The 26,908-nt window shown below is 52.4% G+C and overlaps 1 protein-coding gene across 4 annotated transcripts in view; it reads left to right on the top strand.

Annotated features, from left to right (window-relative positions):
* ATP2B4 (ATPase plasma membrane Ca2+ transporting 4) overlaps nucleotides 1-26,908 on the top strand; it is a 90,856-nt gene that overhangs the window by 31,696 nt on the left and 32,252 nt on the right. For all 4 annotated transcript variants that reach the window (XM_032422085.1, XM_032422088.1, XM_032422086.1 and 1 more), the window contains exons 2-8: nucleotides 12,023-12,688; nucleotides 19,477-19,674; nucleotides 20,319-20,576; nucleotides 21,231-21,356; nucleotides 21,782-21,907; nucleotides 23,000-23,035; nucleotides 24,577-24,738. In XM_032422085.1, the coding sequence (XP_032277976.1) occupies nucleotides 12,496-12,688; nucleotides 19,477-19,674; nucleotides 20,319-20,576; nucleotides 21,231-21,356; nucleotides 21,782-21,907; nucleotides 23,000-23,035; nucleotides 24,577-24,738 (1,099 nt within the window). In that variant the 5' untranslated portion in view covers nucleotides 12,023-12,495. The remainder of the gene's footprint in view (nucleotides 1-12,022; nucleotides 12,689-19,476; nucleotides 19,675-20,318; nucleotides 20,577-21,230; nucleotides 21,357-21,781; nucleotides 21,908-22,999; nucleotides 23,036-24,576; nucleotides 24,739-26,908) is intronic.

Below are 26,908 nucleotides of genomic sequence, written 5' to 3'. Positions count from 1 at the left end.
GAAGCTTGGAACTGAGGTATAGGGAGAAAAATGAGGAGATTGAAAGACTTTGGTGCTAGGTATTTTTCCGATGATTTCTGGCAACACAATGCTTCAGAAAGAATCCAGAAAGAATCCTTTTTTGCCACTTCCTACAGGCGTCCCCCCTACCACCATCACCATAGTTCTCCCAGGCTTTTCCTTGGAGGTACTGCAGTGGTGTTTAAAATGCTGTGTGTGGGAGTTGAATATTGAATGGGTGTTGGGAGAACTTCAATTCTTTATGTTTACCTTTGCCTCTCCCTAGAGAGCGGGTGATTTCTGCAATGATGGCTGGTCTGCCTCTACCTGTACCCAGAGAGCCCTGGGACTGTGTCCTGGAGAACGAGAGAGAGGCGCCAATCCAGCCAGTCTACCAGGACCCCAAGAGGGAGGAGGGGAAGATGGGGCAAGTGGTGAGGGAGTGGTTCTTGGGACTTACAGGTAACCGATTCCCTCTGGAGATTGGGTCCCCTTCCGGGACTTCCATGCTTCTTCTTCCCTTGGAAATGGAAGCCCACTGGATCAGAGAAGCATGGTTCATCCATTAAGTCCATGTGAGGTCAGGTGCTGGCTCAGGGCCTGGGATGGAGAGGTGGACGACCTTTCTGCTCACTTGGAAGAAGAAGACACACTCTCCACTTTCTCTCCTCTTCCATCAACAATGACCAGCTGAGGCTGAGTCACCTCTTCACCTGCCCTCTGTGTCTTTCAACAATGGGCTCTGTGTCCATCACCATGGATCTGGGCTTTTTTTGAATAGATGTTCTTTCTAGCCCCATGATTTTTGGAAGCTTCCTCTACCTTGGGGGTTCTGAGATGTGTCTGCTTCTCTTTGTCTTCTTATCTATCCCTAAGTAATGGCCACTCAGCTTGAGTTAATACCCTGAGACTTAGGAATAGAAACACTGGTGTCTCGGACACCAGCCTTTCCATCAGCCTCCTCTCAACTGTCCGGGACGGTGCCCCATACCAGACCCTTTCCTCACCTCCTCCCTCCTGCCTTCTTACCCTAGAGGAACAATGGGACGTTGATGACAGTTGGTTTGACAGGCTTAGAAACCATGCCTGCTCTGCTCTTTTGACCCCAAGGTGCTGCCAAGACTGATTTCTGTCCCAAGTTCTGATTTTCCCAGCAAGACTTCGTCAGCTAACCAGGGCTGTCAGTTAGGGCATTGACCTCTCCTGGGGCAGCCGAGGGTGCTTCTGCCTTCTCCTGCCCTCTCTCCTCCTCGTGGGGTTGTTTTCCTCAATATCCTTTCAGAGTTACGGTGGCATCTGGAAACATTCAGTTATAATCAGAGATGGAAGGAATTGGAACAGTTTGTGGGATTTGCTCTTTTTAATACTGCCCTAACTTTATTTTATCTGATTAACGTGCCCATCAGCAGTAGGGTTTTTGGGGTTTTTTTTTCTCCTCCTAAGGATATACCAAATCCAAAAGGAGCTGGGATAAGGTGGAGAAAGAGGGATGATAAAATCCTGTAGCATCTTTTGTATTCCCACCAGCTGTTTCTGGAAGGGGACGCTCTCTTACTGAGATGTTATTTAGTGCTTGTCGGCCTATAGCATGTTTGTCAAAGTCGGTGCACATTTTTGGCTTGGGGTGTGTGTGTGTGTGTGTGTGTGAGTGTGTGTGTGTGTGTGTGAGAGAGTGTGTGAGTGTGTGTGTGTGTGTGTGTGAGTGTGATTACCACAAGGGCTAGTTCCTTCCACTCTCTTGCCCTTCTTGAGCTGCCTCTGACCCACAGCCCATTTCTTTTTTGTTACTTTACCTCGGGTTGGATGAGTGGAGAAGGCAGAAGGCCACAGTGCCCCCGGCCAGTGGCTAATTTCTGATCACTCCCTGCCTCCTCTGCCCAAAACCTTTCCCATGTGCCTGGTGCCTCGAAGACAAGTGTGTCCCAGGAGGAATCAGCCTCCCTTCTGATCATCCTTCCATATCTGAGCCTTGAGTGCCAACTCCTTGGTACCAGCTAGGGGTCCTTGCCACCCTAAAACCTTCCATCTTGTGCAGGATAACCCTTCACCCCAGAGCTCCCTGAAGGGTGAGAACTGGATGAAAGCTCTCTGTGTAGGGGGGGAAACACGTGTCCCTGCAGAGGCATTTCTAGAGGTCCAGTCCCGGCAGACCTACAGCCAGGGGGATGCTTTGGGGCTCTCTCTCCATGACTCCTGGTGGAATCGTCTTCACCCTGGTGACATTGGCAGCAATGGGGACTGATGGCGGGGGCAGGAGGGGGATGTGAGGAATGCTGCTGGCTGGAGCCTGCCTTTGACAGGAAGACAGAAGACAGAGTGGCTTTGTCTCCTTTTAATATTCGAAGTGGTGCAGAGGTGAGAGGAGTTCCTCTCTCCTTGAGGAGCTGAGGCACAGGCCTGTATGAGCAAGAAGACACACATTCCTGGCTTGAGAGGAACGTACCATATTCTTCACTTCAGCTTTCCCTTTCCTGGACCGGGTCCTAAGCTCTGTTTTCCAGCTATACTCTTTCTGTTCCTGAGAAAGTTGTGGTGGCTCTTTTTTTTTTTAAAGCTGTATGAGGCGGTTGGGAAAGGAAAGCTTTAAAAGTAAAATAATAAAAAACAGACCGCTGTGCCGTTACAAGCACATAAATAGCTTCACTGTAGCCGGGCTGCACGCTCACTTTGCCATAGCAACCTGCAGCGGGTGTTTATAGCATCCTGTCACCCCGACAGGAAAACAGCTGCTTCTCCCCCAGCCCCAAGGCCCCGCCGCCTGGGCCTCAGAGCAGTGCGCAGGCGCCCCCCCAGGGGCTGCTGGGGGGTGGCGGGGAGGGCAGCCTGGGGTCCAGATGGGCCAGCGGTGGGGACACAGAGGGGAGCGGGAGCCCAAAGCGAGTGGTGGGCATCTTGGGTTTCCACGTTTCCATCCCTGCGTGCGGCCCCCTCGGTCCCCCATCTCCTGCTGTGGGCTGGAGGAAACAGGGGCGCAGAGGGTGCTTGGTTCCCCCTGAACCTAGGAGAGGCCTGGGTGTTCTCTGAAGCTCACCAGGTAGCTTGTTTCAACTTTCCGAATAAATCTTGGCTCCTGTTGCAAGTCCCAGGAGGTCCTCTCGAGTCCCGATTTCTGGCGGACTCACAGGAGAGGGGCTTTCCTAGGGAACATCGTGGGTCTCTCTGGGAAAGGGGCTGCCCTGAGGTGAATGGAAGCAGAGACGGGCACCCTGGGAGAAGGAAAAGCAGGAGGAGGTTTGTGACCAGACCCTCCCATGCCTCGGTGATCAGTCGAGGTCCGAGAACACTGTCCGAACTGGGCCCCTCTTCGGGGCCTGCAAAGGGCATTCCCCTGGTGTGGTGGGAGGTGCTTCCGATGTTGTTTGCAGAGACGCTTGGTCACCTCTGCGGTGTCCTCAAGGTGTGGGCCCCAGACCAGCCGTGGCAGCACCCTTGTAGGGAACGTGTTAGAAATGCATATTCCCAGGCCTGGCCTCATACCCCCGAATCCGAGAGCCTGGTGGCAGCAGCAGGGCCCAGCCATAGGTCATACTCCCCTCCCGGGGACCTATTTTTTTTTTTTTTTTTAAGATTTTATTTATTTGACAGAGAGAGAGAGCAAGCACAAGCAGGGGGAGCAGCAGAGAGAGAGGGAAAAGCGAGGGGGAAGCAGACTCCTTACTGAGCAGGGAGCCTGACGCAGAACTCGATCCCAGGACCCCGGGATCATGACCTCAGCCGAAGGCAGACGCTTAACGGACTGAGCCCCCCAGGTGCCCCTCCTCCCGGGGATCCTGCTGCTCACTTGAACTCAAGAACCACTGCTCTAAGGCAGGCTGCAAGTGTAAGGGAGAACGACGGGTCGGCTTTCTAAAGCCCGGGGGGGCCGTGGTGGCTCCTGCTGTGCAGTTTGTGAACAAGGAAGGGCGAAGCTGGGCCAGTGGGGTGACACGTTATCCGGGGCACTCCCACCCCCCTGTCCTCGTGCCCGCCATCTTCTCTGTGTGGAGTCCTGGCTCGTCTGCCTGGGACTAGCAGGAAATGGGTGGCCTGAGGGAGGGCTGGGGGAACGGGGGATTCTCTGTGCTCTGTACAGGGGAGACTGTCATGGAGTGGAGGGTGGCGATGGGACTGCCGTGCCGGCCCGATGTCCAGTGTGTGGAACCCTGACTACCGTCTGGGTCACACAGCCACAGTGCTTGGCTTCCTCTGCTGCTGAGCTCTCGCCGCTCGCAGCACCCTCTCTTGGCGGATGAGCTGTGGCCTTCTCTGGCCCAGGCCGGGGGCTTCCCCCGCCCCTCTGAGGGCTCCACCGGCGCCTGAGGCCCAGGAGCTACGAGATCCTGTTCCAGAAGCCAAGGGAGATTGACCCTCCTCTCCCTCTCCACCAGCCTGGCATGACTCTGCTGAAATTTATTTCTAAAAATAACACAAGATCCAATCCAGCTGCTAAAAAGCCCCTTTGTTCCCTTGGAACCAAAATGTGGAAAAACCACAGAAAGCAGTCCCAAGAAAGGCAATATATGTTGTCCAATACAGTATACATGCTGGACAGTTGCATGTTACCGCCCCAGGTCTGTGTCCTGTCCCAGTTCTGAGGAGCTGCTCCCTACTTGGTTGTGAGAAGCAGATACCCTTGCAAACCCATATCCTGAGCATTTCCCATGAGCAGGTGGGAGGGACTGGGGGAGGCTGCCAGCACCCCTTTCGTTAAACAGCAGACCTGCGTGGCCCTGTCACTCCCACCTGAAATTAGCTCTTGTCCTCCTTAATCAGCTGAAGGAAATGGTCAGTGTTATGGTTCCATCCTCCACGTTTTTTTAAGCTCTGGCTTGCTGTGAATACTCCCCCACACCCGTAGGGTCACAGGAGGCCAGGGAGGTGACCCAAGCCAGTATGACTCAGATTATGTGGAAGAGGGTACATTCCCCATGGCTCTGAGCCTGAGGGACTGCCCTTTTTCATCTTGATATATTGATGCTATTTTAGGATAAAGCCAGAGGGGGGACACTGCCCTGTCAGGCACATTCTGCTTTAGTGTCCCAACGCATGCCGAGAAGCTTCCTGTCTTCATCTCGAAGGTTCCCCGGGGGGTCTCTGACGTGAGCTGAATCTCAGCAAGCCAGATGATTAGGGACAGGCTACCAACCTTGGGTCAATTCTTGATATCACTGTGTAGAGAAAGTTTATGCTCTCAATGGGCCCTCCCTTCCCCTGCCCCCTGAAGGCATCAGGCCTGAGCCGATAAGTTTGGTCATCATTGCCATAATGTATTTTAGACAGTACAGCCCCTCTAGGACTGTAGGTTTTCAGGATCATGGTATGTTTTGTTTTTATTTGTTTGGATCTCAGGTGCAGAGTAGGGGGCTGACCATACCATTGGTTCGTGGCCCATTTTATCACTGGGCCACGCGAGGCCCTTTGCGCGCTCACTGTTACCTCACATCCCACATCTACCCCCTTCACCGCCCATGAGCAGCATTCTAATGGGCTCATACATATCTTTTTGTTTAAATACATCCCTTAAAATGTATAGCATCACTTTAGATCATGTGTTTTTAATTTGTGTAGAAGCTATTAAAGCACTCTGCCCCACCCCAACGCTGTTTCTAAGATCACTGGTATCGTTGTGTGTACATCTGATCTGTGTTTCTAACTCTTGCCTAATAACCGCTGTTATCTAGTGCACATATTCTGCCCGCCCATCCCTGGACAGGGAATCTCAGGTTGCTGTCACCGCCAGTAACGTCCCAGTGAACATCCTTATGCATGCCCCCTGCTGAACTTGCATGGTCATTTCTTTGAGAGATGCACCCAGGAGTAGAGCATGGGGCCAGGGTGTGCGTAGATGTAGTTTTGACTTAGAAGTACCAGGTAACTCTGGAGAAGAAGGAAGAATTCTGGATCCCTGAGGCTCAGGGGTGGAGGGTGACACCTTTTCTCCAGAAAGATAGCTTTGATTCTCGCACTACATTTCTGCTGTGGAATTGAAGGCTTGCTCAGCGTGGCAGACGGGGAAGAGATGGGTCAGTGAGACAGCCCCATGGGTATTGCCCCCCAACCAGGAAGTGAGGTTCTCTCTTCAGGAAGGAAGGAACCTCCAGAACCCAGGTCCTAGGAGCTGGCTGAGAATTAGCATTGGGTTCCAGGACCTAGACCAGGACCACAGGCCACATCGTGACATCCTGTGGTCAGTGAGGAAGCCTGGTTGTGGCGCCCTAGCCCTCACTTGGCTTCCTGGCATGGGCACGGCTTTAGGGGATGATGACGGGGGTGACGCCCACCACCTGGACTCTGGCCTCTGACCTTCTTCCCCCTTGCCTCCAAAGGGCCTCCAAAGACTGAAGGAGGGTGTGTGCTCAGGTCTGCTTCTGCAAGCCAGGGGGCATCGGAGGGGCAACAGGGCAGGGCAGGCCTGGGGAGGGAAGGAAGAGCCTAGAACCGTGATGGGGATGGGCTGCCAGACCTGAGGGCAAGAACTGGCCAGAGCGGGCTAGGATCCGAATCATGGAAATGAGGGGCCTGTAATGAGGAGGGGCAGAGAAGCCTCTGCGTGGGGTTTAGACCTGCAGAGAGAAGGGCCAGCCAGGGATGCTTCACGCCAGGCAGACCGCCATGTTCAAGTGCTTGCCATATTTCTTGACAGGGCATGGCCCTCTCAGAAGCCTGGGAGTGCCTGAAAGGAGAAGCAAAGCTTTGGAAACGGTAGGTGATGACCCAGGAAATGCCCCTGCTGGAGACAGGAGAGAGAGAAGCTAAAGCAGGATCTCTCTGTCTCAAATGGTGTTTCTAGGTGTTTCCCTGCCCTGTTTCAGAGCCCTTAGGGCTGGCTCTTGGGCAAGGGACAGAAAGGTTTATGTGGACCTCCGCATCAGGCTTTAGGAGGTAAAGCTGTAGCTTTTTTCCCTTTGTGTCACAGGATTGTCCTTGCCCTTGAGGCAAGGTGGCTTGGATTCAGACTGGGGCACAAATCCTGGCTCTCTGAAGCTCTGTTTCCCTGCCATAAAATGGCAATGCCCTCCCTATGGGGCTACTGGTGAGGATTCAGTGAAACAATATACGTAATGATGGTAAGAGCTACTGCGTGTGGACCGACCACTCCGTATCAGCCACTATGCAACGCACTATATGTCACATAACGCATGCGCCCGCGCCTGCGACTTCTCATTCCCACACAAAGTGCCGACTCTGGTACCTGGCTCACTGTATGCGCTAATATTATTTCCCTCCCTTCCGACCCCCCACCCCATCCCCTCCCTGTCCCTGCAAATAGGGAGGAAAACAGAGCCTCACTTGGGAAAGGGAGCTTCCAGTCTCCCATCCAAGTACTAACCAGGCCCGACCCTGCTTAGCTTCTGAGATCAGACAAGATCGGGCGCGTTCAGGGTGGTATGGCCGTAGACAAAAGGGAGCCTCCGGATCAGAGAGAAGGGAACAGGTTATGGGAGGGGGGCTGCTGGAGCAGGTCTCATATTTCAGTTTGGTGCCATCTAAGGTGGGACTGGCCTTGCCCCCCACCTTCGAAATCTTGCCTCCTTCACCCCTCACGTCCCCCATGGCAGTGATGCTCGCACTCCAAGCAAAGCATCTCCGAACGCTACCAACACGCTCCTGAGCAGAGGCGCTGGTAAAGAGGACAAGCCAGGGCAGGGCACCAGAGTCTGCTCTACTGAGCAGCCCGCCCTTGCAGCCTGGAGGCCAGAGTTGAGTGTAGCCCTTATTATTCCAGGCAGGTCGAGCTGCGGTGATGAGCCAGCCTGATTCCCTAGCCCCTGGCCCCTCCTCTTTCCTTTCTCCTGTTTCCATTCATACTTCATTTCCCATGCATCGTGCCAGATTCAATAGGAGCCTTTGGCAGGGGAGATTCAGGGGGTGGCTTCCTTCCAGATCCTCAAAAGACCCTACTCGATCCCCTACACGGGAGCTACCCTTTCTCCTCGTAGTCTGGGGATGGATCTCTTCCTTAGTGCTGGGAAGGTTTCCAAGAGTAAGGGATTCCTTGGACAAAATTGGAGGAAACAGAGTGTCTGACTATTGTTTATGGTTTGATGGCTTAGGGCATGAGGTTCTTGTCTCTGGCAGCTCCCTGTTTTGGAACTTGCTAGCAAACCTCGCTGCAGCCTGAGTTATCAGGAAGTGTGGGGTGGTTTGCTTCTCAGGTGTGTATGGGAGTGGGGGAGGGTCTGTTTCAGCCCCTGTAATGTAATATAGTTGATTCTGAGCGAGAAAGAACAGGAGGAAGAGTCAGCATTTCCTCTAAGTGGAAATAGGTATTTTCTGTACTCCAGAGACGCTGCATTTTAAAGGACCTCTTAGATGTTTGTCAGAAAATGAGGAGGTCCAGACTCGAGGGAAGGAGTAAAGTGTCACAAAAAGAGCGCCAGACAGCCAAGGACGCTGACTTGCCAAAGACTAAATCGCTTCTTATCTGGGTAGACCTCAGTGTCTTCATCTGTGGGGGGAGGGGGAGGGTGTCCCAGCTGTCCTCCCTAGAACTGATATATGACAGTGCTTTCACACGTCATTACAAATTGTAGAACAGACGTCACAGGACTTTAGGAAGAAAAACATTGAAATGATTCAGCGATCATGTAAAGTAATACAATTTCTTGCCCCTGAAGGAAGTGATGGGAGGGTTTGCTCTTCCATCCTATCGTCCTTTAAGCTGGCACAATGCTAGAAACTGGGAGTGAGAACATACCTTACCCAGAATGCCCCGAGCTGAATGACTAATCCTGACCTGACAAGAGGTGGTACCTCCCAGGCGTCTGAGCGTTGCGTCTGAAGCTGAGGCTGAGGCTGAGGCTGAGGCTGAGGCTGAGGCGGTGTGAGCACTTACAGATTATTCTTTGCCAGTTGCCTAATAAGGATAGGGGCTAGGCAGGCTTGGCAATTGCAGAGAGCTCACATTCTAAGAGCTCAGAGAGAAGTATGGGTGCCTGCGACGCCTCCGAATTCCAGAAGAACTTTCATAGAGATCCCACCTTAACCTGGGCCCCCAGCTGACACAGCCCACTTTAGACTCTGTACCAGCCGCTTAGTGCTTACCCTCCTCTGTATGTGTCTCTAGAACAAACCTGAAGCAGACAAACTTCATTCTTTTCCACACGCCCCCTATGTTCTAATCTTAAGTGTCCTTTTCTCTTTGATTGCCCAAGTGACTGAAAAATTTCTCCTCTTTGATATCTTGAGGAGAGGTTCAAAGTAAGGAATTCTGACTCAGACTGTCCCTTCTTCTTTTCTAGAAATCTGAGTTTGCCTAGCCTAGTGGTATTGCCAATGGTTATAACCTAGCTAATGGTTATTGCTAATGAAGGTGCCTTGGAATTTCCCATTCTTTTCGAGGGTTGGGAGTTCCCTCCAGCAAGGAAAGATGGAGGGGCACATGGAGCTTATTGGCCTTCTGCTTAAAGGGCTAGATACCAAAAGTTTATTGAGATCAAAGTAAGCCTTCTCCCATCACTTGAGAGCGGACATGCTGGACGCTGGGCATCTTTCATCTAAGACTTCCAAGTGCTATTTCTATCTCTCATTCCTGTCCTTCATCACTTTCTGAGGATGGTGTGAAGAGGTAGGGCTGATTTTTTTCCCCCCAGGTAAAGGCGGGAGGAACTGAGCCCTAAGAAGGACAAGTGACTTGCCCAAAGGGTACCTGGCAAGATGGTAAATCTGGTTCTGAATCTGCTACCAATTATTCAACAACAACAACAAATTAACTGGATGCCCACTGTATGCGGGCTCTCTTCAGGCACTGGGGATAAAGCAGTGAACAAGACAAGTGCAGACCTTTGCCCTCAAGGAACATAGAAAAAAAATAAAGAGAAAAAAAGTAAAATCTGATTTCCAGTTTAGCACTCCCATCAGCACGGTTCTCAACATCCTCTTGAAAGGTTAAGGAGTTCTACTTACGGGTCAAGATGGGCTTCTTACTGCTATAGCCCTTCCCACTGCTTCCAGGCTTAGGCGGGAAGCTGAACTGGAGGGACAGTCTGTGGTACCCCACTTATCCCCATGCCAGTCGGGATGAAGGGAGTTTGATGCGCTGCTTCAGGTTCCTTTCAGACCTCTACTCCCCAGGCTTCTGGACGACATCAAAAAAGAAAGGCAGAAAAAAGAAAGGCAGTATGATATTTGAAAAGCAATAGCAACAACAGAACAAAACCCTGCTTGCTTAACCCTCTGTAGGTCAGAGTCACTCTAAAAATCTCTGGTAAAAGGAGAAGGCAGGGGGTGCACTAGTGGGGAGGCGGAAGTGTAACCTACTCCATCCCCTGGGACCTGCCGGAAAGAGGATTGATGGGAATCAGCAGGAACTTTGGCCACATGTGCTTTTTGGAAAAGTACCTGGTAAAAGAGTCAAGCCTTTATCTGATGGTTCTTGTGCTTCTTTGTTCACCTTCTAGAAGGGAGGCTGTCATCTATGTGTTAGAGAGGGGCTGTCCAGAGCTCCTTGCCACCCCCTGGTAACTGAACTCAAGTCAATGGGGACTGTTTAACCAGGGCTGGGCCCCCAGGTTCTGGTGCTACATTCAGAAAGAGCCCCTTAGGGATGCCTGGGTGGCTCAGTTGGTTAAGCGTCTGCCTTCAGCTCAGGTCATGATCCCAGGGTCCTGGGATCGAGTCCCGCATCGGGCTCCTTGTTTGGTGGGGAGCCTGTCTCTTCCTCTTCCTGCTTCTCCCTCTGCCTGCCGTTCCCCTGCTTGCACTCTTGTTCTCTCTGACAAATAAATGGATAAAATCTTAAAAAAAAGAAGAAGAAGAAAAAAAGAAAATGCCCCTTCACATTTTTTGAGCCCCTTCACAATTAAATGATCTGGGGGTGCCTGGGTGACTCAGTCGGTTAGGCGTCTGACTCTTGATTTTGGCTCGGGTCATGGTCTCAGGGTCATGGGATCAAGCTCTGTATCAGGCTCCACGCTGAGTGCAGGGTCTGCTTAAGATTCTCTCTCCCTCTGCCCCTCCCCCCCCAAATAAATAAATATACAAACAAATAAGTGGCTGATGTGTGGCAGTGGGTCCCACACGACAGGCAGGAGCTGCGCTCTAAAGCAGGACAAGGATGAGCCTTTCCACCTTCACCCCTTTATATCCTCACCTGCACATAGCTCTGCCCCTCCCCCAGTCAGAGGGGGAGCACCTGTCTCTCTGAGGAGAGAAATGCTGATCTGAGACCCTCTGGTGCTCACTCCCACACGGGCTAACGCTGCTCTCCCACTGACCTTGCCGTGGCCCTGGGCTCTATCTGAACTGATTGCTGTCTTATCCCTGCAAGCCCGGTAACTTTAACACTCATATTTAACTTTAAACTCTCTTCCTTCTCCTCAAAGGTCCTTCTGTCCCCTTTATGTAAAAAGGCTCCACCCTGTATGGCTGGCTGCCAGAGCATTTTACTCTCCCCTTTTGGAGAGAGGGAAAGCTTTTTGGAGGGGTGGGCTTAGCTCCAAGACCTGAACCTAGTACCTGACCCGCTGACAGCAGCTGCGGGCTGCAGGATTTCCGTCCGGCTGGAGGCTGAATATTCTGAGGGGCCCCCGAGGACGCGGGCATCGCCTACCAGGTTGGCCTCCTGGCATGTAACTGTATGTGTCGGGTGCAGGATGCGCGGGTGACAGCCTGGCAGACCACCCTCCAGATCACTCTGGTCTGGACTCCTCTTCTGACCTCTTCTCCCCAGTTAGAGGCAAGGTCAGATGAAAGGATTTCGTGGTGGGGCCCTCAAATGAATAGACAAGGAGAGCATGAGAGCCGTTAGTTTCTGAAGCTGCCGGATCCGTGTCACTTGGCTTGAGAGCGGTGTGTTGGCAGGACGGGGGTGTATCTGAAATTACTTCTCTACATGGAAGTTTGCAGGCTGCTGGGGCCTCCTAGGGAGGAACGGGCCCCTCCTGAGTCCATCCGCTCAGCCCAGGCCTCAGCGATCGGTTTGGCTCAGGCATCAACTGTCACTTAAACCCTTGTGCTAGAATGAGTCCCTCTTGCCCTCGCAGATGCCAGATCCTCACGGCCGCTCTAATTGTTTTTGTCTGTCTCTGAATCTTTATTCCAGAGATCCAGTTGTCAGCGGTATCCAGGGAGCCCTCCTCTTCCTCCTCCTTCTCCTGCCGCCTCTCTACCATCGCAGTTGCTGGTTGTTGCTAAGGTGGCCTCCATGGTAACATGCACATCCTGTTTACACCTCCATCTGGGCAAGTTGGTCTAAGCTAGGAACCTACCTACCCTGGACAAGCACTTCCATCACTACCTGGGGACAGCAATCATCGCGACACGTGGTCTGGCTTCCACTCAGTTCCCCCATCCTCTTCCTCCTCTCGCTGCCAAGCTTCACACACAAAAAAGGATCTGGGCTAGAGGCTGCTCCTCCAAAGCCTATTGCACAGGATCTAGTCCATCTATTTCCTAACTGGGCTCCCAGAGAAGCAAGAAGTAAGAAGAAGTGAGGCAGAAAGGCAGGTGTCCCTGATCAGTTAAAGGGAAACTCCGCATTTTCTCTGGTCGAGGGGCTTGGTAACAGCAGACAAAATGACGAACCCAACAGAACATGCCTTGCCGGCCAACTCGATGGTCGAGAGCCATGAAGGGGACTTTGGCTGCACAGTAATGGACCTGAGGAAGCTCATGGAGCTGCGTTCCTCTGATGGAATCGACCAGATCAATGTCCACTATGGAGGTGTAATGAATCTCTGCAGTAGACTGAAAACCGACCCTGTGGAAGGTAAAGGCCGGACCAGGGGCGGGGAACCAGAGCAAGGTGGCTAGTGTTCAAAACTGTTGCTTCCCTAGCTCCTGGAGAAGGCAGCGGGAGACCTCCCTGGTATATCTGTGTCTTTTGAGAAAAATGTGGTCTCTGAAGCACTGAAAGGGGGTGAGGCCATGGAGAGCCATTTCATTCCTGGAGATGGTGTTCTCTGAAGATCATGCTTTCTTCCTTTTTCTGTTATCAGTGTGCAGAAAGGAGACAGTTTACCTCTGTTTTACAAATGTTTATGTTAGAGATGCTTTTATCAGCAAACAGTCAAGTCTCTGATTCAGGATCGGTCTCTGATCACAAAAGAATTTAAGATACAGTTCTGCTCCACACTGATCTTACAGTGTAACTGGGGAGAAGGGGCACCAAAAAAAATGAATGAGTCCATCTACCCAATGTGGCACTTCTCTATCGTGGACAGTTAGAAATAGGGTGCAAAATCATTGGGTATATAGAAGTACCTACCATATCTTTGGATTATTCACTTTGTTTCATGTCAGGGAGTTATTGATGACTTTCAAACCCGCCTGGTGCTGTGGATTTGGATCGAGCAGAATGTTGGTGCGAATTTCTATTTCACGTTCCCTCTGTACCCTGCGACTTCTCCTCTCAGAGCTGAGGGTGTGACAGGGATACAGAGGGTTTCCTGTTCCTTTTCAGCCACATTCAGGTGCTGGGGACCCCAGGGTGGATCCGGCAGGCACAGTCCCTCCTTCCCTAGAGCTGACAAGAGGATACACAGAAACTAAGGCAATTTCAGAAATATTGTCACAGTGCTGTGATGGGGAAGAGCTGGGTGTGATGGAAGCAGCCAGGACGGGGACCTAAGCTGAAGGGACTGCAGGGGAGGGGAAGGGGCTTAGAAGGTGAATAGGGACTCCTATACATCTGACTGTCTGGGACGGCTCTGTCCTGACCACGCTCTGTGGTAATTGCTACCACTCACTGAATGTTCCTGATGTAAGATGCAAGTATGTGTGCCTCACAACCTTACTGAGCAGCTGCTAGGTTTGGGGAGCTGAGATTCTTTGGGGGAGGGAAAAGCAGGAAGGGAAAAAATCTGTTTTAAGACCACCCAGCCCGAATTATGACTCTGGTTCATTAACTGCAGGATTTAGGGTACTATTTCCTGCCGCCCTAAGATCTCTTGCATTCCTGTTCCCAAGCCTTGGGTCAGTGGCGTGTTCTACCGAGCACTGTCCATTTTTCTACAAGCTGGGACATGCGGGGATGGGCTCTTCCTCCATGTGGTAGATTGAAATTTCCAGTAGCATTTTCAATCTGGAAAAAAATTGAACCATAGCCCCAGTGATAAACAATAAATGCTTACCCTCAGCACTACTGTATTACTATTAGTACTTCCAATGCTAGTATTATTTACGTAGTAAGATAGGCAAGAAATTGAAGTGGATGAAGTAATATAAAAAGTTCTGGTATTTCTCCCACACTCCGGCAGATGGATGCGCCCTACTCAGAGACCACTGCTTTAGAGAATTCTAGTGTTGGAGGGGAGTAAAGAACCAAGCGAGCGAATATGGGATGGGAGGGATGGGAGAGGAAGGTGGCAACTGGCTTCTTTGACATTTTCTTCCCTGTGTTAGAGCGTATAGTGTGTTTCAAAATATCTGCATTCAGGAGTACGTCAATTTCAGAATAGAAGCAGAGCCAAGCTCCTTCTCTTTCCTCCAGCCCTCTGCCCTGTGGCCATCACCTTGAACTCTTGCCCCAACTCTACTAAAGATGCCAAATAAATGATTCTAAAAACAGTGTATGTGGGCCTGGCTGCAGAGGCCAACAGTCTGGGCTACTCTGCCCATCACGCTCGGGGCGGATCTATTAGCACTACTTTAAGATGTGAGAGAGACTCAAGCCAGAAGAATATCTTGGCGGGAAGGGAGAGGGTGGAGGTGGGCAGACCAGCTCAAACAGCCAGAAAGCAGCTACGCTGTGATGTGAGCAGTTGAGGCAAGTCCAGGTAGCTTCATAAAAGAAATACTTAGTACTTTATAGAGGGGTGGGAAAGGCTTCCTACCAAACCCACGAGAAGCAACATCAACAGCTGGAAGGAGGAGGGTAGATGATGGAGAAAGAGGAGAGTGAAAGTGCCCTCCCTCTGTTCCTCCTCCCCCTGCAGGGAATTCCACGTTGCATCCTGGGAGTTCCCTGTCTGATATGAGTTATGTGCCCAGGGCTGAATGAGGCCAACAGCGTGTGACAGCTCTGGGCCTTCTCTTCCCTCTCCTCCCAGCCCAACCCGGGCTCTGCGAAATCCAGTCCGCCCCTCCTTGCCCAGAGCGGGGCTTCTGGGGTTGCTGGCATAGTGCTGCCAGGCAGGGGCCAGAGAAGTCTTGATGGGGATCGGGGATATGTCTTCCTGCCAGGAGCCCTTTGTGCTGCAATCCTTTGGGAGCTCAGCAGAAACTCTTGCGAGTTCTGTGTTGTTTTGAACTTTCTTACTGCCTTGCATCGAACATCAGCTAGGGCTGGGAAGAAGGATAGCACTCCCTCCTTGGCTGAGGCAGATGTTGCGTCTACCCTTGGAAGTAGGGCTTTCGCTCTTTTTATTTAGCTCCAAGGTGTGAGCACCGGAGAGTGTGACACTGGAGGGGCACACACGCAGGCCGTGTGGGAGCAGGTGGCCGGCGGAGGGCTGCGGAGGGCAGACGAGGGAGCTTGCTTTCTCCGCTCCAGCTTCGGAGGCAGCAGAAAGGGCACAGAGCGGAGGGCCAGACAAAGGGAGACATGCTGCCTTCCTGAACCGAGAATGAGGTAGGGGCCATTCTTCCCGAAGTCCAGCATCCTCTTGCAATGACCCCGGGGAGACGGCTTTATCTCTAGGGGCTGGAAGTCCAGCAGATTGAGAGCACATCTCCGAGCTGTGGGTGTGGTAAGCTGGAGATGCTGACGTAAGGAAACTGCTCTGCCTCCTCAAGAAGTGGCATTTGGTTAAAGCCTGTGGTCCCTGTGCTGATTTTAAGCTCCTCCTCCCCTTCGCCCCCAATCCAAGGTGTTTACAGTAGGACCTGAAAGGCATTCTTTCTTTCTTTGGACTTGAAAGGTATTCCGATATCTGTTCTCATATACCAAAGTGGACTGCCTTCGAATCAACCCAGAGAAACCTCTCCCTTGCATTATCTGTGTGGGAGAAGATTCTGCTGTCTCTTTGGCAAGGGATCATAACTCAGACAGCTAGGAAGTCCCTCATGATGTCTAACCTCGCCCCACCCTTTCTGGGGCTGAGCTGGTTCTCATAGGGGTGCCTCTGCCGACAGTCCTCGGCGTCCCAGGGAGGCGGGCGGCCGTGGCCCTGCCCTGCTGGAGCCAGGCCACTGAGGGCTGGGTGCAGACTCTCCTCTCAAGCGCTGGTTCCCTGCACAGGCTCTCAGCACACACAGATTTTCCACGGCTGCCTGCTCCATCTCCAGCCAGCCTGGGCAGGGGCCATGTATCTCCCCAGCGTGGGGTGGGGACGATGACTTCACAGCCGGACATTCTTGTCGCCTCTCCCAGCTCATGTGTTCAGTCTGGTGCTTAGGGCCAAAAGTACTCCTGATTTGGGTGGGGCTTTCTCACTCATGTTCTTGGGGACAAAGATTCCTCTCTCTTTTTTTTAATGTATTTCTAAGGGAAATCCTTTTCCTGCGTTTCCAGCATTCTCTCCCTGCCAAGTGTTCCTTCCCCTCTCCGGGAAGCTGTGTGAGTATTTGCGAAGCAACTGCGGAGATCAGGGACTAATACCCTCTGCTTGGCCAGACGAGTCCTTCTGTGATATCACAGCTGCAGAGAGCAGGGCCTGAGAGCCTCTGGGGGCAGGAAGAATGGAATGGAAAGCCCAAAATTGGGGATTGGCTGAGCTCCCGGTCCCGCATGGCCTTCCCGTGCCCCCTAACCACAGGTCCAGAGAGGATTCCCAAGGCTACTAGGCTCACAGCCCCCACCGGCCCCTCCCTGCCCCAGGGCACGCTGGGAACCGGGACAGCCACTTGCCCGTCTTAAGGCAGCCACTGCGAGAGCTGAGGGTCGCTTAAGGTGGAGCAGACAGATGAGAGAAAATGGCAAAAGGGAAGTAAGTGTGTGACTCTGAGAGCATCTAGGCCGGAGCAAGGCCTGACCTTTTTTGCTTTCCTTAATGGGTCTTGTTTGGCTTGCTTGGGTCCGAAAAGGCCATCCTGGACCTTTTATTGAGCACCAGATCCATAGGCTGGACTCTGACGGGCCTGGTGTCACCACCTCTGAGGACAGGAAAAAGGTAGGACGAATTTAGCCCAGGTGCGAACAGTGGGAACAGGGCTGATTGGCTTCGAGGCGCAGACAGAAGCGGCACGTGGGCTGCCCTGCCTGAAGGAAGCAGGTGACCGACCATCCTGTTGGCCTGGGACCCAGGGAGGTTACGGTTTCCGGCGGGGGGGGGGGGAGGAGCCTCAGTGCCCAAACCCGGGAAGTCCCAGGCACACCGAGACTGGTTAGTCACCCTCCAGTGAAGCCTCAGTGGAGTGCGGCCAATGCCACACCCCGGCCCCCTCGGGCGTAGCCTGGTATCCCGGTGCTTCCCGGGGAGTGGTGTCGCCTCAGCCGCAGACTAGCTGGGTGCTTACCTAACCTCTCCGGGCCTTAGTCTGCCCCGATGAAACGCGGGGTTCACAGTAGCTGCCACATAGGGTTTGGCGGTGTCTGAATGAGAAGACACGAGTGTTCCTGCTGAAGCATCTGGCACATAGTAATCGCTTAAATGTTAGCAACCTGATTTATTACTCATTCATTCAGTTCATTCAGCACATTTGTATGCGTACGATGTGCCCGGCCCTGCTGTAGACCTAAGGAACAAAGACAAAAGTCCTGCCCTCGTGGAGGGCGATAGACAAACATCTTAAGTAAATACATCATATAACGTGTTAGGGAGAAGGCCTGTGGAGGGGACCAATGACACAGGACAAGGGGATCGAGAGTCCTGGAGCAGAGAAGCCACCTTATTAAATAGGATGGTCAGGGTCAGCCTCACTGAGAAGGTGATGTGTGTGCAGAGACCCCAAGGACGTAGGAGAATAAGCCCGAGCCAGTGAGGAGCAAGCTGAGCCAAGGGAAGAGCTCGTGCAGGGCCCTGAAATAGAAGCTTATCTAACGCGTTCAGGGAATGGCAGGAAGGCTCGCTGGGCTGGAGCTCAGCGAACAAGGAGCAAACAGTAGGAGTTAAGGGGTGGGAGGGCGGGGGGCTCTTAGGGGGCCTTACAGACCATCATAAAGACTTCGGGGCCCAGTTTCACTCCCAGTAAAAGCCAGCAGAGGATTCTGAGTCGGTGAGTGGCAGGAGTGGGGTTTGAAAAAGATCATTCTGGCTACTGTGTTGGGAGGAGACTGGGCACAGGACAGCAAGGGTGGGAGCAAGGTTACCAGTTAGAGGACGGTTGTCATCACCCGGGCGAGAGAGAATGCCAGCTCAGACCAGGACGGTGGCAGTAGAAAGTGAGACGTGAGTGGACCTTGGGTATTCTTTGAAGATAAAGCTGCCAGGATATGCTGGCTGAATGGTTAGAGTGAGGAGAGAGAGAGAGAGGAAGCGAGGGTAGTCACGGGGTATTAATCTGAGACCAAGGAGGGCAGGATGACCTCAGAAGGGGGCTTTTAGTCAGACCTCTGTCGTCGCTGCTCTTGTTTTGGCCTCTGTTGGGCTGTGGGATGTCCCTTAAGATGATCTCTATTATCTGCTGTCTGCTTTGCCCTCATAGTCATCTACCCACCTTGTTGCGGGGGGGGGGGGGGGATGGCATCTCCTTGCTGCTTCCTTGAGAAACATCCCAGGGAGATGAACAAAGGATCAGAACTCCTATTTCCCGCAGGCCAACCTGGCCTCCAGGACAGCAACCCCAAACTGGCACAGCCTCGCGCTCTCAGGTCCTCAAGGAGAAGGACCCAGCCTGGACCCCCCGGCTCCTCTGCCTCTGCCCGCCCGGGGGTCAAGATGCCCTTTCCCAGGCCCTTACTCTCCCTTCCCACTGGGAACCTGATTTCCCAGAGCGCTGGAGACAGGGAGCCTCTGGGAAGCAGCCCAGTTTGCTTCCAGTTCTTTGGCCAAACCCCCTCCCCCACAGAGCTTGGCTGTGCCACTCAGCCAGAGGCCAGGGTGGTGCATCTGGGCACCAGGAGGCAGGAGGCCCTGGATAAGAACATCAGCCCCGCTCCCCTGCCTGGCTTCCTGTTCTCCCTTTTCGAAGCACTGGCCGGCCAAAGGGGTCTCCCTTCTTCGACTCTGTAAGTGCAGATGCAGGTTCACCCTTCCACACTTTCCCTCCACGCCGGGTCCTCCATCTACCCTCCCAGACAGGTGAGGGTCTTGAGGACCTCCCCTGATGGTTTTGTTTTTTGGGTGGAGAAAGGGAGGCCGTCTCAGACCCTACAAGCAATACCCCCTTGGGGACCCATTTTCCCCATTTTCAGAGTCTTTTTCTGTCCAAATGTCTTCCTTAGGTCTGACCCAAATCTCTCCCTTTGCTGTGTAAGGTACCACCCTGGGGTCCTGTTGAGTGGAGATGGAGAGTAGAGGTGTGCCCGCACGCCACGCCCCAGGCCCCTCCAGTGGAAGAGCCCTCACATGGACCCGAGTGTGAAGAAGTCCTCTGGCCGTAACTGGATCTCCTACTTGGGCAGAACAGGAAGCAGGGGGGTCTTTATTTAAAGGTGTCTTTGGACCACCTTCTCCCATCATAATTTCTCCCCCTTGTTTTTCTTACCTGCTCCTCCCCCTCGTATCGCCTTTTCAGGTCTGTCTGGGAACCCTGCAGACCTGGAGAAACGTAAGCAAGTGTTTGGACAGAACTTCATCCCCCCCAAAAAGCCCAAGACCTTCTTAGAACTAGTGTGGGAAGCCCTTCAAGATGTCACACTCATCATCCTGGAGATCGCAGCCATCATCTCCCTCGTCCTGTCCTTCTATCGCCCCCCTGGGGAAGAAAATAAACGTGAGTGTCTAGGACAGCCTGGCGTGACTCTGATCCATGTTCTTTCCACCCCCACCAAAAAGCACTAGTATTCGTGGGTGACAGGTTTGTAGCTTAAAAGTTTACCCCACTCTCCAGGGTGGGTTCTCTAAAGAAAACCAACAAGTAGCTAGCCAGCCATTCTTCAGCCCATCCTGATTCCAGGGTCTTCTTCCCCTTCTTCCACCAAATCCTTATGCAAGATATCAGAAGTCCCCTACTCTCACCCAATCACCAAAACCTGCTTCTCAGAGTGCCCACCATCAATTATCTGGCATTATGGGAAATAGCAGTGACCCAGAGCCCGGAGCAGGGGGCCTGGCCTTGTTGGGAATCATAAGTTCTATACATATGACTGGCCAGTAATTTGCACTGACATGCTTTGTGCTACATACTCATTAACTTCTTTTGGGCTAACATAAATACTTATATCGGTGATGACACGATGCCCAACCCAGCTGTCCTCCAGTATCCTCAGAGGACAGCTCCCCTGCCCAAGGGTTGTATTTTCTGTGATGCTCTTTCCCTGACTTTCCATCCTGGGGGGCTGTGGAAGCACTCCTCCCGTTTTTAGTGTTCACCAATGCCCCCGGTGACCCTTACATTCTGTCCTTTCCCTGGGCTAGAGTGTGGTCTACCTGTAAGTAGCCCAGAAGATGAAGGAGAGGCGGAGGCCGGCTGGATCGAGGGGGCAGCCATCCTATTCTCCGTGATCATCGTGGTGCTGGTGACTGCCTTCAACGATTGGAGCAAGGAGAAGCAATTCCGGGGGCTGCAGAACCGCATTGAAAAGGAACAGAAGTTCTCCGTGATCCGAAATGGCCACATCATCCAGCTGCCCGTGGCTGAGATCGTGGTGGGTGACATCGCCCAAATCAAATACGGTGAGAGCTCGTGCTTCTTGTACCTATGTCGTCCTCCCTATCTGAGGGCTGGGTCCTTTGGCACAGGGGGCTGGGAATCACTGAGGACCCAGAAAGATAAGACCCCAAATGGCGTTAGCTTCTAGGTTAGTTGAAAGAGGTTGTTGAGAAGGATTCAAAGAAAGAAGAAAGTCTCCCCAAAGAATGTCACACCTGCACCCTGTGTATCTCAGGTTTAAAAAGACATAATGTTGGGGCGCCTGCGTGGCTCAGTCGTTAGGCGTCTGCCTTCGGCTCAGGTCATGATCCCAGGGTCCTGGGATCGAGCCCCGCATCGGGCTCCCTGCTCAGCAGGGATCCTGCTTCTCCGTCTCGCTCTGCCTCTCCCATACGCTTGTTCTCTCTCTCAATAAAAAAAAAATCTTTAAAAAAAAAAAAAAAATACATAATGTTGAGGCCATGGGAAGGCGTTTTGGGATCATTGTTTGAATTTATAAGGAGTCTTGTCGTCAGAGATGAAGGCGTCTGTCAGAGGTTCTCCAGGTACCCCCTGGGCCATTGCCCTATAGGTAGGGCCCGTGGAAGCAGCCCTGAGATGGGGTTGGATGGTTCCCACCCTCTGACAAGCTCTTCCCTACCCTCTTTCCCTGTTGCCCCTTCCCCTCTGCACACTAGGTGACCTGCTGCCTGCAGATGGGATCCTGATCCAGGGGAATGATCTCAAGATTGACGAGAGCTCTCTGACTGGGGAATCAGACCATGTCAAGAAGTCCTTGGAAAGAGACCCAATGCTGCTCTCAGGTATGGCGTCTGGCTGCTCCAGGCCTTGCCCTCTATTCTGGCCCTGCCCCATCTCCTTCCCCTGGGCTCTTTTGGGGCAGGGGCATATTAGTGAGCTGAGTACAAGGTTATCAGTCAACCGAAAAGAGGTTCTCTATAAAGCAAGTGCTGTAGGGGCCTTGATAGGGCTCTGCTGGTTAGCGGTGGGAGTGGGGGAAGGAGCTTTACCCTAAAGCAGTTAGACACATTTTTCTCCTTACCCCCCAATTTGTCGGTCTATTTTAAATGGGCCCAGCTCTTGACCTTTTCCTGCTATCTGCTGAGTATATCATTATCCACGGGGGAGGAAGGAAGAGGGACTGTTTTTTTCTAAGTTTGTGTTCCACACCAAAGCATGGCTAGGTATAAAAAACAGCACTCCTTCCATCTTTTCCTTTCTCATATAGGGACCCATGTCATGGAAGGTTCTGGCCGGATGGTAGTAACTGCCGTGGGTATCAACTCCCAGACTGGAATCATCTTTACCCTTTTGGGAGCCAGTGAGGGAGAAGAGGAGGAGAAGAAGAAAAAAGGTAAAGGGCATTTGGGATGAGATTGTGTCCCCTCCCATCCCCATGGACAGACTAGGAAGCAAGGGACCAGGTCTGGATGGAATGCCTGGTGGGAAGAATCTGCTGGATGAAGAATGCAGATATCCAAACTTCTTGCGGAGATAAAGATGTTGAGCCTGGCTCCCCAGGGTGCTCTGATGAAAACCAAATCAGGTCGCCTTTGAGCCTCGACTCCTGTGTCTGTTTGTGGGTTATAAAGGTGTGAGATGTAAAGCTTGCCCCAAATGAGCTGGCCAGGTGCTGTGGCCCCAGCAGCCCTCTGTGTAGTCCCCCAACACTCAAACATGAGGGAGTAAGTGAACCATCCAGGCTGAGGGAAGACTGCTGAAAGCCTGGGCTGTCAGTGGAAGAGACATGGCTAGGAGAGTGGGAACACAGAGGTAATGTCTCCCCCCAGAGTTAGCCCCGTCTTTGCCATTCACTTGCTCCTAAAGGAAGGACAAATAAGGAAGGAAGGTGAACAAGAAAAAGATACTAAAGAGAGATCGACACCTTACCCTCAGCATTCCTTCTTTCCTTGGAGAAGAGAAGGATTTCTGTCACTTGGCTGGAGGACCATCTCAGGCTGTTTCGTGGACGGCAGTTTATCAGGAAACAAAACCCATTCCCTTGGGAACTAGACTAGGTTTTTGCAGCTACCTGCAGATGAGTAAGGAGGGACCCGGCCACAGAGACACCTTTCAGAGCCTTTGCCTTCAGGCAGAACCGGTTCCAACCTCTCACTTTCTAACCCCTACCCCACATCTGCAAGTGATGGGACTCAGCCGAGAGCAGCCTCCCAGCAGCCGCTGTGCTCTGGGAGAAAGCAGCCCAGGTGTGGCTGTGCGCTCACCTGCGGGAGAGGTCTGGTCCACATCCCGGGGAGTCCTGCGACCCCGAGTAAGCACGGATGTGAGCAGAGACGTGAACTTCCTTTACATCCCCTTCCCTGCCACTCCACCCCTTTTTGCTGTGGCCCTTTTGGGCTCTGAGCAGGACCGACAGATTGGATACCTGATCTCTTAATAGTCACCTTGGGTCTCCACCCCACTTTTTTCTTTCTTGTTCAAACAGGTAAAAAACAAGGAGTCCCTGAAAATCGCAACAAAGGTAACCTCTCCACCCACTCATTTACCATCTCTACCTGCCCACACTCAATCCAGACCTTTCCAGGCCATCTGCCTTCTCCCTTTTCCTCTCCATAAATCTGTTATCTGCTGCTGGGGCCCCCCAATGCCTCATCCTGAGGAAGGTGCAGAGATTTGGGGGTGGTCTCCAGGTCCCGAGCCCCATCTAAGACGGGACAACAGCACCCCCTGCTGTTGTCTCACGGACCCTCCCATCAAGGTTTCTCTTGGGGAGCACGTGGGATTGATCTGCTCTTCCCCGGGGCGCTGAACTCCCTGCTTCACCGCCCTAGGCCCACGGTCATCCGTTTCTGGGCTAGAAGACTTCAGGGTCCCCACGGTGGAGGGAGTCGGGGTGGGCAGTCCCTGCACCCTCCTCTTGCTAGCTTCCTCATCGGTGTCCTCTTCTGGTCTGGATTCCTTCTCTGCTAGTCTTCTTGGGGTGCTTGGACAGAGCCCGTTCTCTGTACCTCTCCCCACTTCCTTCTTTGTTCTCGCCGTCTGTCTTCTTCCTCCCGATCTGGTGTGTGTTTCTTTTTTGGTGACTGTGTTTACATCCCGTCTCTGTCTTTTTTGTGAGTCTGACAACAGAGACAGTATCTCAGGAAGGGCATCCTAAGCAAAAGGGCCGAGCTCCACAGGGGTGAAGCTGGGGGTGGGGGGTGGGAACCGGTGAGAATGGCTCTCTTGAGACAGCTACTGGAGATTTTTTTTCCTTTGTACCCAAGTCATAGTAGTCTTTAGGAATAAAGTCATCACATCGGAGAAGCAGGGCTCCACAGAAATAATTCTTTAATTTTAGGTCTCTTTAACTCTTCTTTGGAAAGCAAAATGGATTTATATGTCTGTCTTTATCCCTCTTATTCCAGAGGGTCCCTCCTACCAGTTTCTTCCCTCTCCCCCAAAAGACTTACCCTCCCCACTCTGTACCTCCCCACCTTCGTCAGGGGAGAAAGGGCATTTCCTTCCCCGGTTATTCAACTGATATAAGAAGGAGCTGGAAAATACCCTGTTTGGGGGTCTGTGTTTCTTCCCTGACAGTCTATAGGGAGAAAGAGATGAACCTTTTAATAGAGCAGACTAGGACCCTCATGCTCTGGAAACATCTACCAGCCTTCCCCGTCAGTCAGCCCCTTTCTGCACTAAAGATTCACTATTTTAAGCACTGAATTCCAGGAAGGATGGTTGTTGGTAATAGCACTTAGTGGCATGACTAATCCTCTTGCTGGAATAAACCTGGCTTGGGGCTCTGAGGTGGTGCCAGGAAGCTGCCACTGAAGAGGAAATCCATACCCTAAAAGCACTCCCGTTTCATCTCCCGTTGTCAGAATATCATTCTAAAGGCCCTAGCAGAGGGTGGAAGGCATGTTCCTTGCCTGGCATGGGGTGAGAGTGGCCAGAGCTGACACTGGGGGTCCAAGGTGGATTCCAGGAAGGAGACAGAGGAGTTTTGGTTCCCACGTGCTTGCTCCTCGGCGCTACCACCTCGCGCACTCACCTGTCCTATTTGTGTGCACACCCTAGCAAAGACTCAGGACGGAGTGGCCCTGGAAATCCAGCCACTCAACAGCCAGGAGGGGATCGACAATGAGGAAAAGGAGAAAAAGGCAGCCAAGCTGCCCAAAAAGGAGAAGTCGGTGCTGCAGGGCAAGCTGACGCGCTTGGCTGTTCAGATTGGGAAAGCCGGTGAGTAGGGCAGCGCCTCCTTGGTATTGGGGCTACTCTGGATCCTCGCCACTTTGGCTGTCTTCCTTCTGTCCCAGCCAGGCCGGCAGAAAGAAGCCAAACCTTCCCAGGGGCTCCTGCAGCCGAGGTGGCTGCGCCCCTCTCTCTGCCCCCCTCTGGCCCCTCCCTGGGCCTTTTCGGAGAGAAGTGTGCCCCTGTGTGCGAGGGTTAAAGACCCCACGCTTGGTCTCTTCCCTCCCAACAGAAGGGAAATAAAGGACTTCTGTCATGGGGGGGAGATTTACGTTAGCAAGAAGGAGGACGTGGACAACCACTCACCTGTTTCATGTGTTGGCTAGTAAATTCCTTCAGGAAGAGAGTCCCTAGCACGGGACTAGCAGCTGGCCTGGCAGAGCGCGATAAATGCAAAATAAGGACTAGAAGACACGGGAAGACCGTGATTTAGAGGGGCTCTTTCCAGAGGAGGGGTCACTCTTGTGTATCTTGAGAGGAAGTGGCTTCTCCAGCCCCTGCCTCTACATTCTCTCTCCACCTTCTGGCGGGGCTGGGCGGGGCGGGGGGTTTGGAGGAAGAAACTAAAGGAAGATTGCCCCTTTGGTGGACACACCTCTCAAGGGACCACCTTGTACCACTGTTTCATTTGCTCCTGACCCCGCCCTTCTGTGGACCACAATCCGTCTAGTCCGGTACATTCTGCGGGGACACTTCACCTGAGATCTTATTAAAGCGCAGATTCTGATTCAGGAGGTCCGGGGGCGGGGCCCGAGGTTCTGCGTTTCTAACAAGCCCCCAGGTGGTGCCAATGCCGCTGATCCGCTAACCACACGTTGAGTGGCAGGAATCTATGCAGGGCACTACCATGGCCACTAACCACGCTGTTTCCCCTTAAATGAATTACAATTAAGTATGGGTAAACATTCAGTTCCTCCATCACATCAGCCTTGTTTCGGTTGGTCAATAACCACACGTAGCTAGCGGCTACCTTATTGGATAGTGCAAACGGGGGATGTTTGAAGCATCACGGAGAGTTCAATTGGACAGCATTCGTCCAGCGTATTCATTCAGTTCTGGTCCCCAACTGATGGTGCCCACCATGAAATCTCTTGCATATCAAGTGTACATGGAGGACATGAATTACAGGTGTGGAATCAAGTTGCTGAGCCTGGCACACAGGTGTGAGACATTAAACAGACCCCACCCAACCCCTCCTATGGTCCTCTGAACCCCTGCCTTGTTCTCTAGGGAGTACAGGCTTACCTGATGGCTGGCCACTAGTCTCCTCTCTTGTTTCAGTTTATGTTTCAAGCTGGACCAGTAGGAGGTGAGGCAAGTCTGGTGCTTTATACCACCCTCGGAGGGAGTGCTTCCTTGAATTTTGGACCCTAGGCACCTTGTTTGCCTCACCTTAGCCCTGACCCTGCTGAAGCAAAATTCAGAAGAATATGCTTTTATTGATCTAATCACCTCTAGCCTTGCCCTGATCCTCTTGCATCATTAGGCCCTCAGGAAAAGCAAAGACCCACACTTACTATGGTTGGAAGCAAAGCTCTTCCCAAATATTGAGCCACAGATCGGTACAGTGTGCCCAGATACTGATCCCCTCCGCCTGCAGGGTGGCCAGGCAGTCCCCAGGGTGGTTGGAACCCCTAAGCCAGTTGCTTTCTGACCTCAAAAAAAATTCTTCCATTCACATCAGTGTGTCAGATGACCAACCTGTCCCAGCTTGCTTGGGACTCTCTTGATTTTACCACTGAGAGTCTCACATCCCAGGAATCTGCTCAGTCTCAGGCAAGCCAGAATAGTTGGTCCCCCAACCAGTGTGCCATTTACAAAAAACCCTCTGTGGGGAGGTGGGTGTAGGGATGGGTGAAATAGGTGATGGGGATTAAAGATGACACTTACCATGATGAAAATAAATAAATAAGATTAAAATTTTTTTTTTTTTTAAAGATTTTATTTATTTATTTGAGAGAGAGAATGAGATAGAGCATGAGAGGGGGGAGGGTCAGAGGGAGAAGCAGACTCCCTGCTGAGCAGGGAGCCCGATGCGGGACCTGATCCCGGGACTCCAGGATCATGACCTGAGCCGAAGGCAGTCGCTTAACCAACTGAGCCACCCAGGCGCCCCGAGATTAAAATTTTTTTAAATCATAATTGTTTCTTGATCTTC

This window comes from Phoca vitulina, unplaced genomic scaffold (genome assembly GCF_004348235.1).
Source record: "Phoca vitulina isolate PV1807 unplaced genomic scaffold, GSC_HSeal_1.0 scaffold26, whole genome shotgun sequence".
NCBI classification, from domain to species: domain Eukaryota; kingdom Metazoa; phylum Chordata; class Mammalia; order Carnivora; family Phocidae; genus Phoca; species Phoca vitulina.
This window is presented reverse-complemented; position numbering and strand designations above follow the sequence as displayed.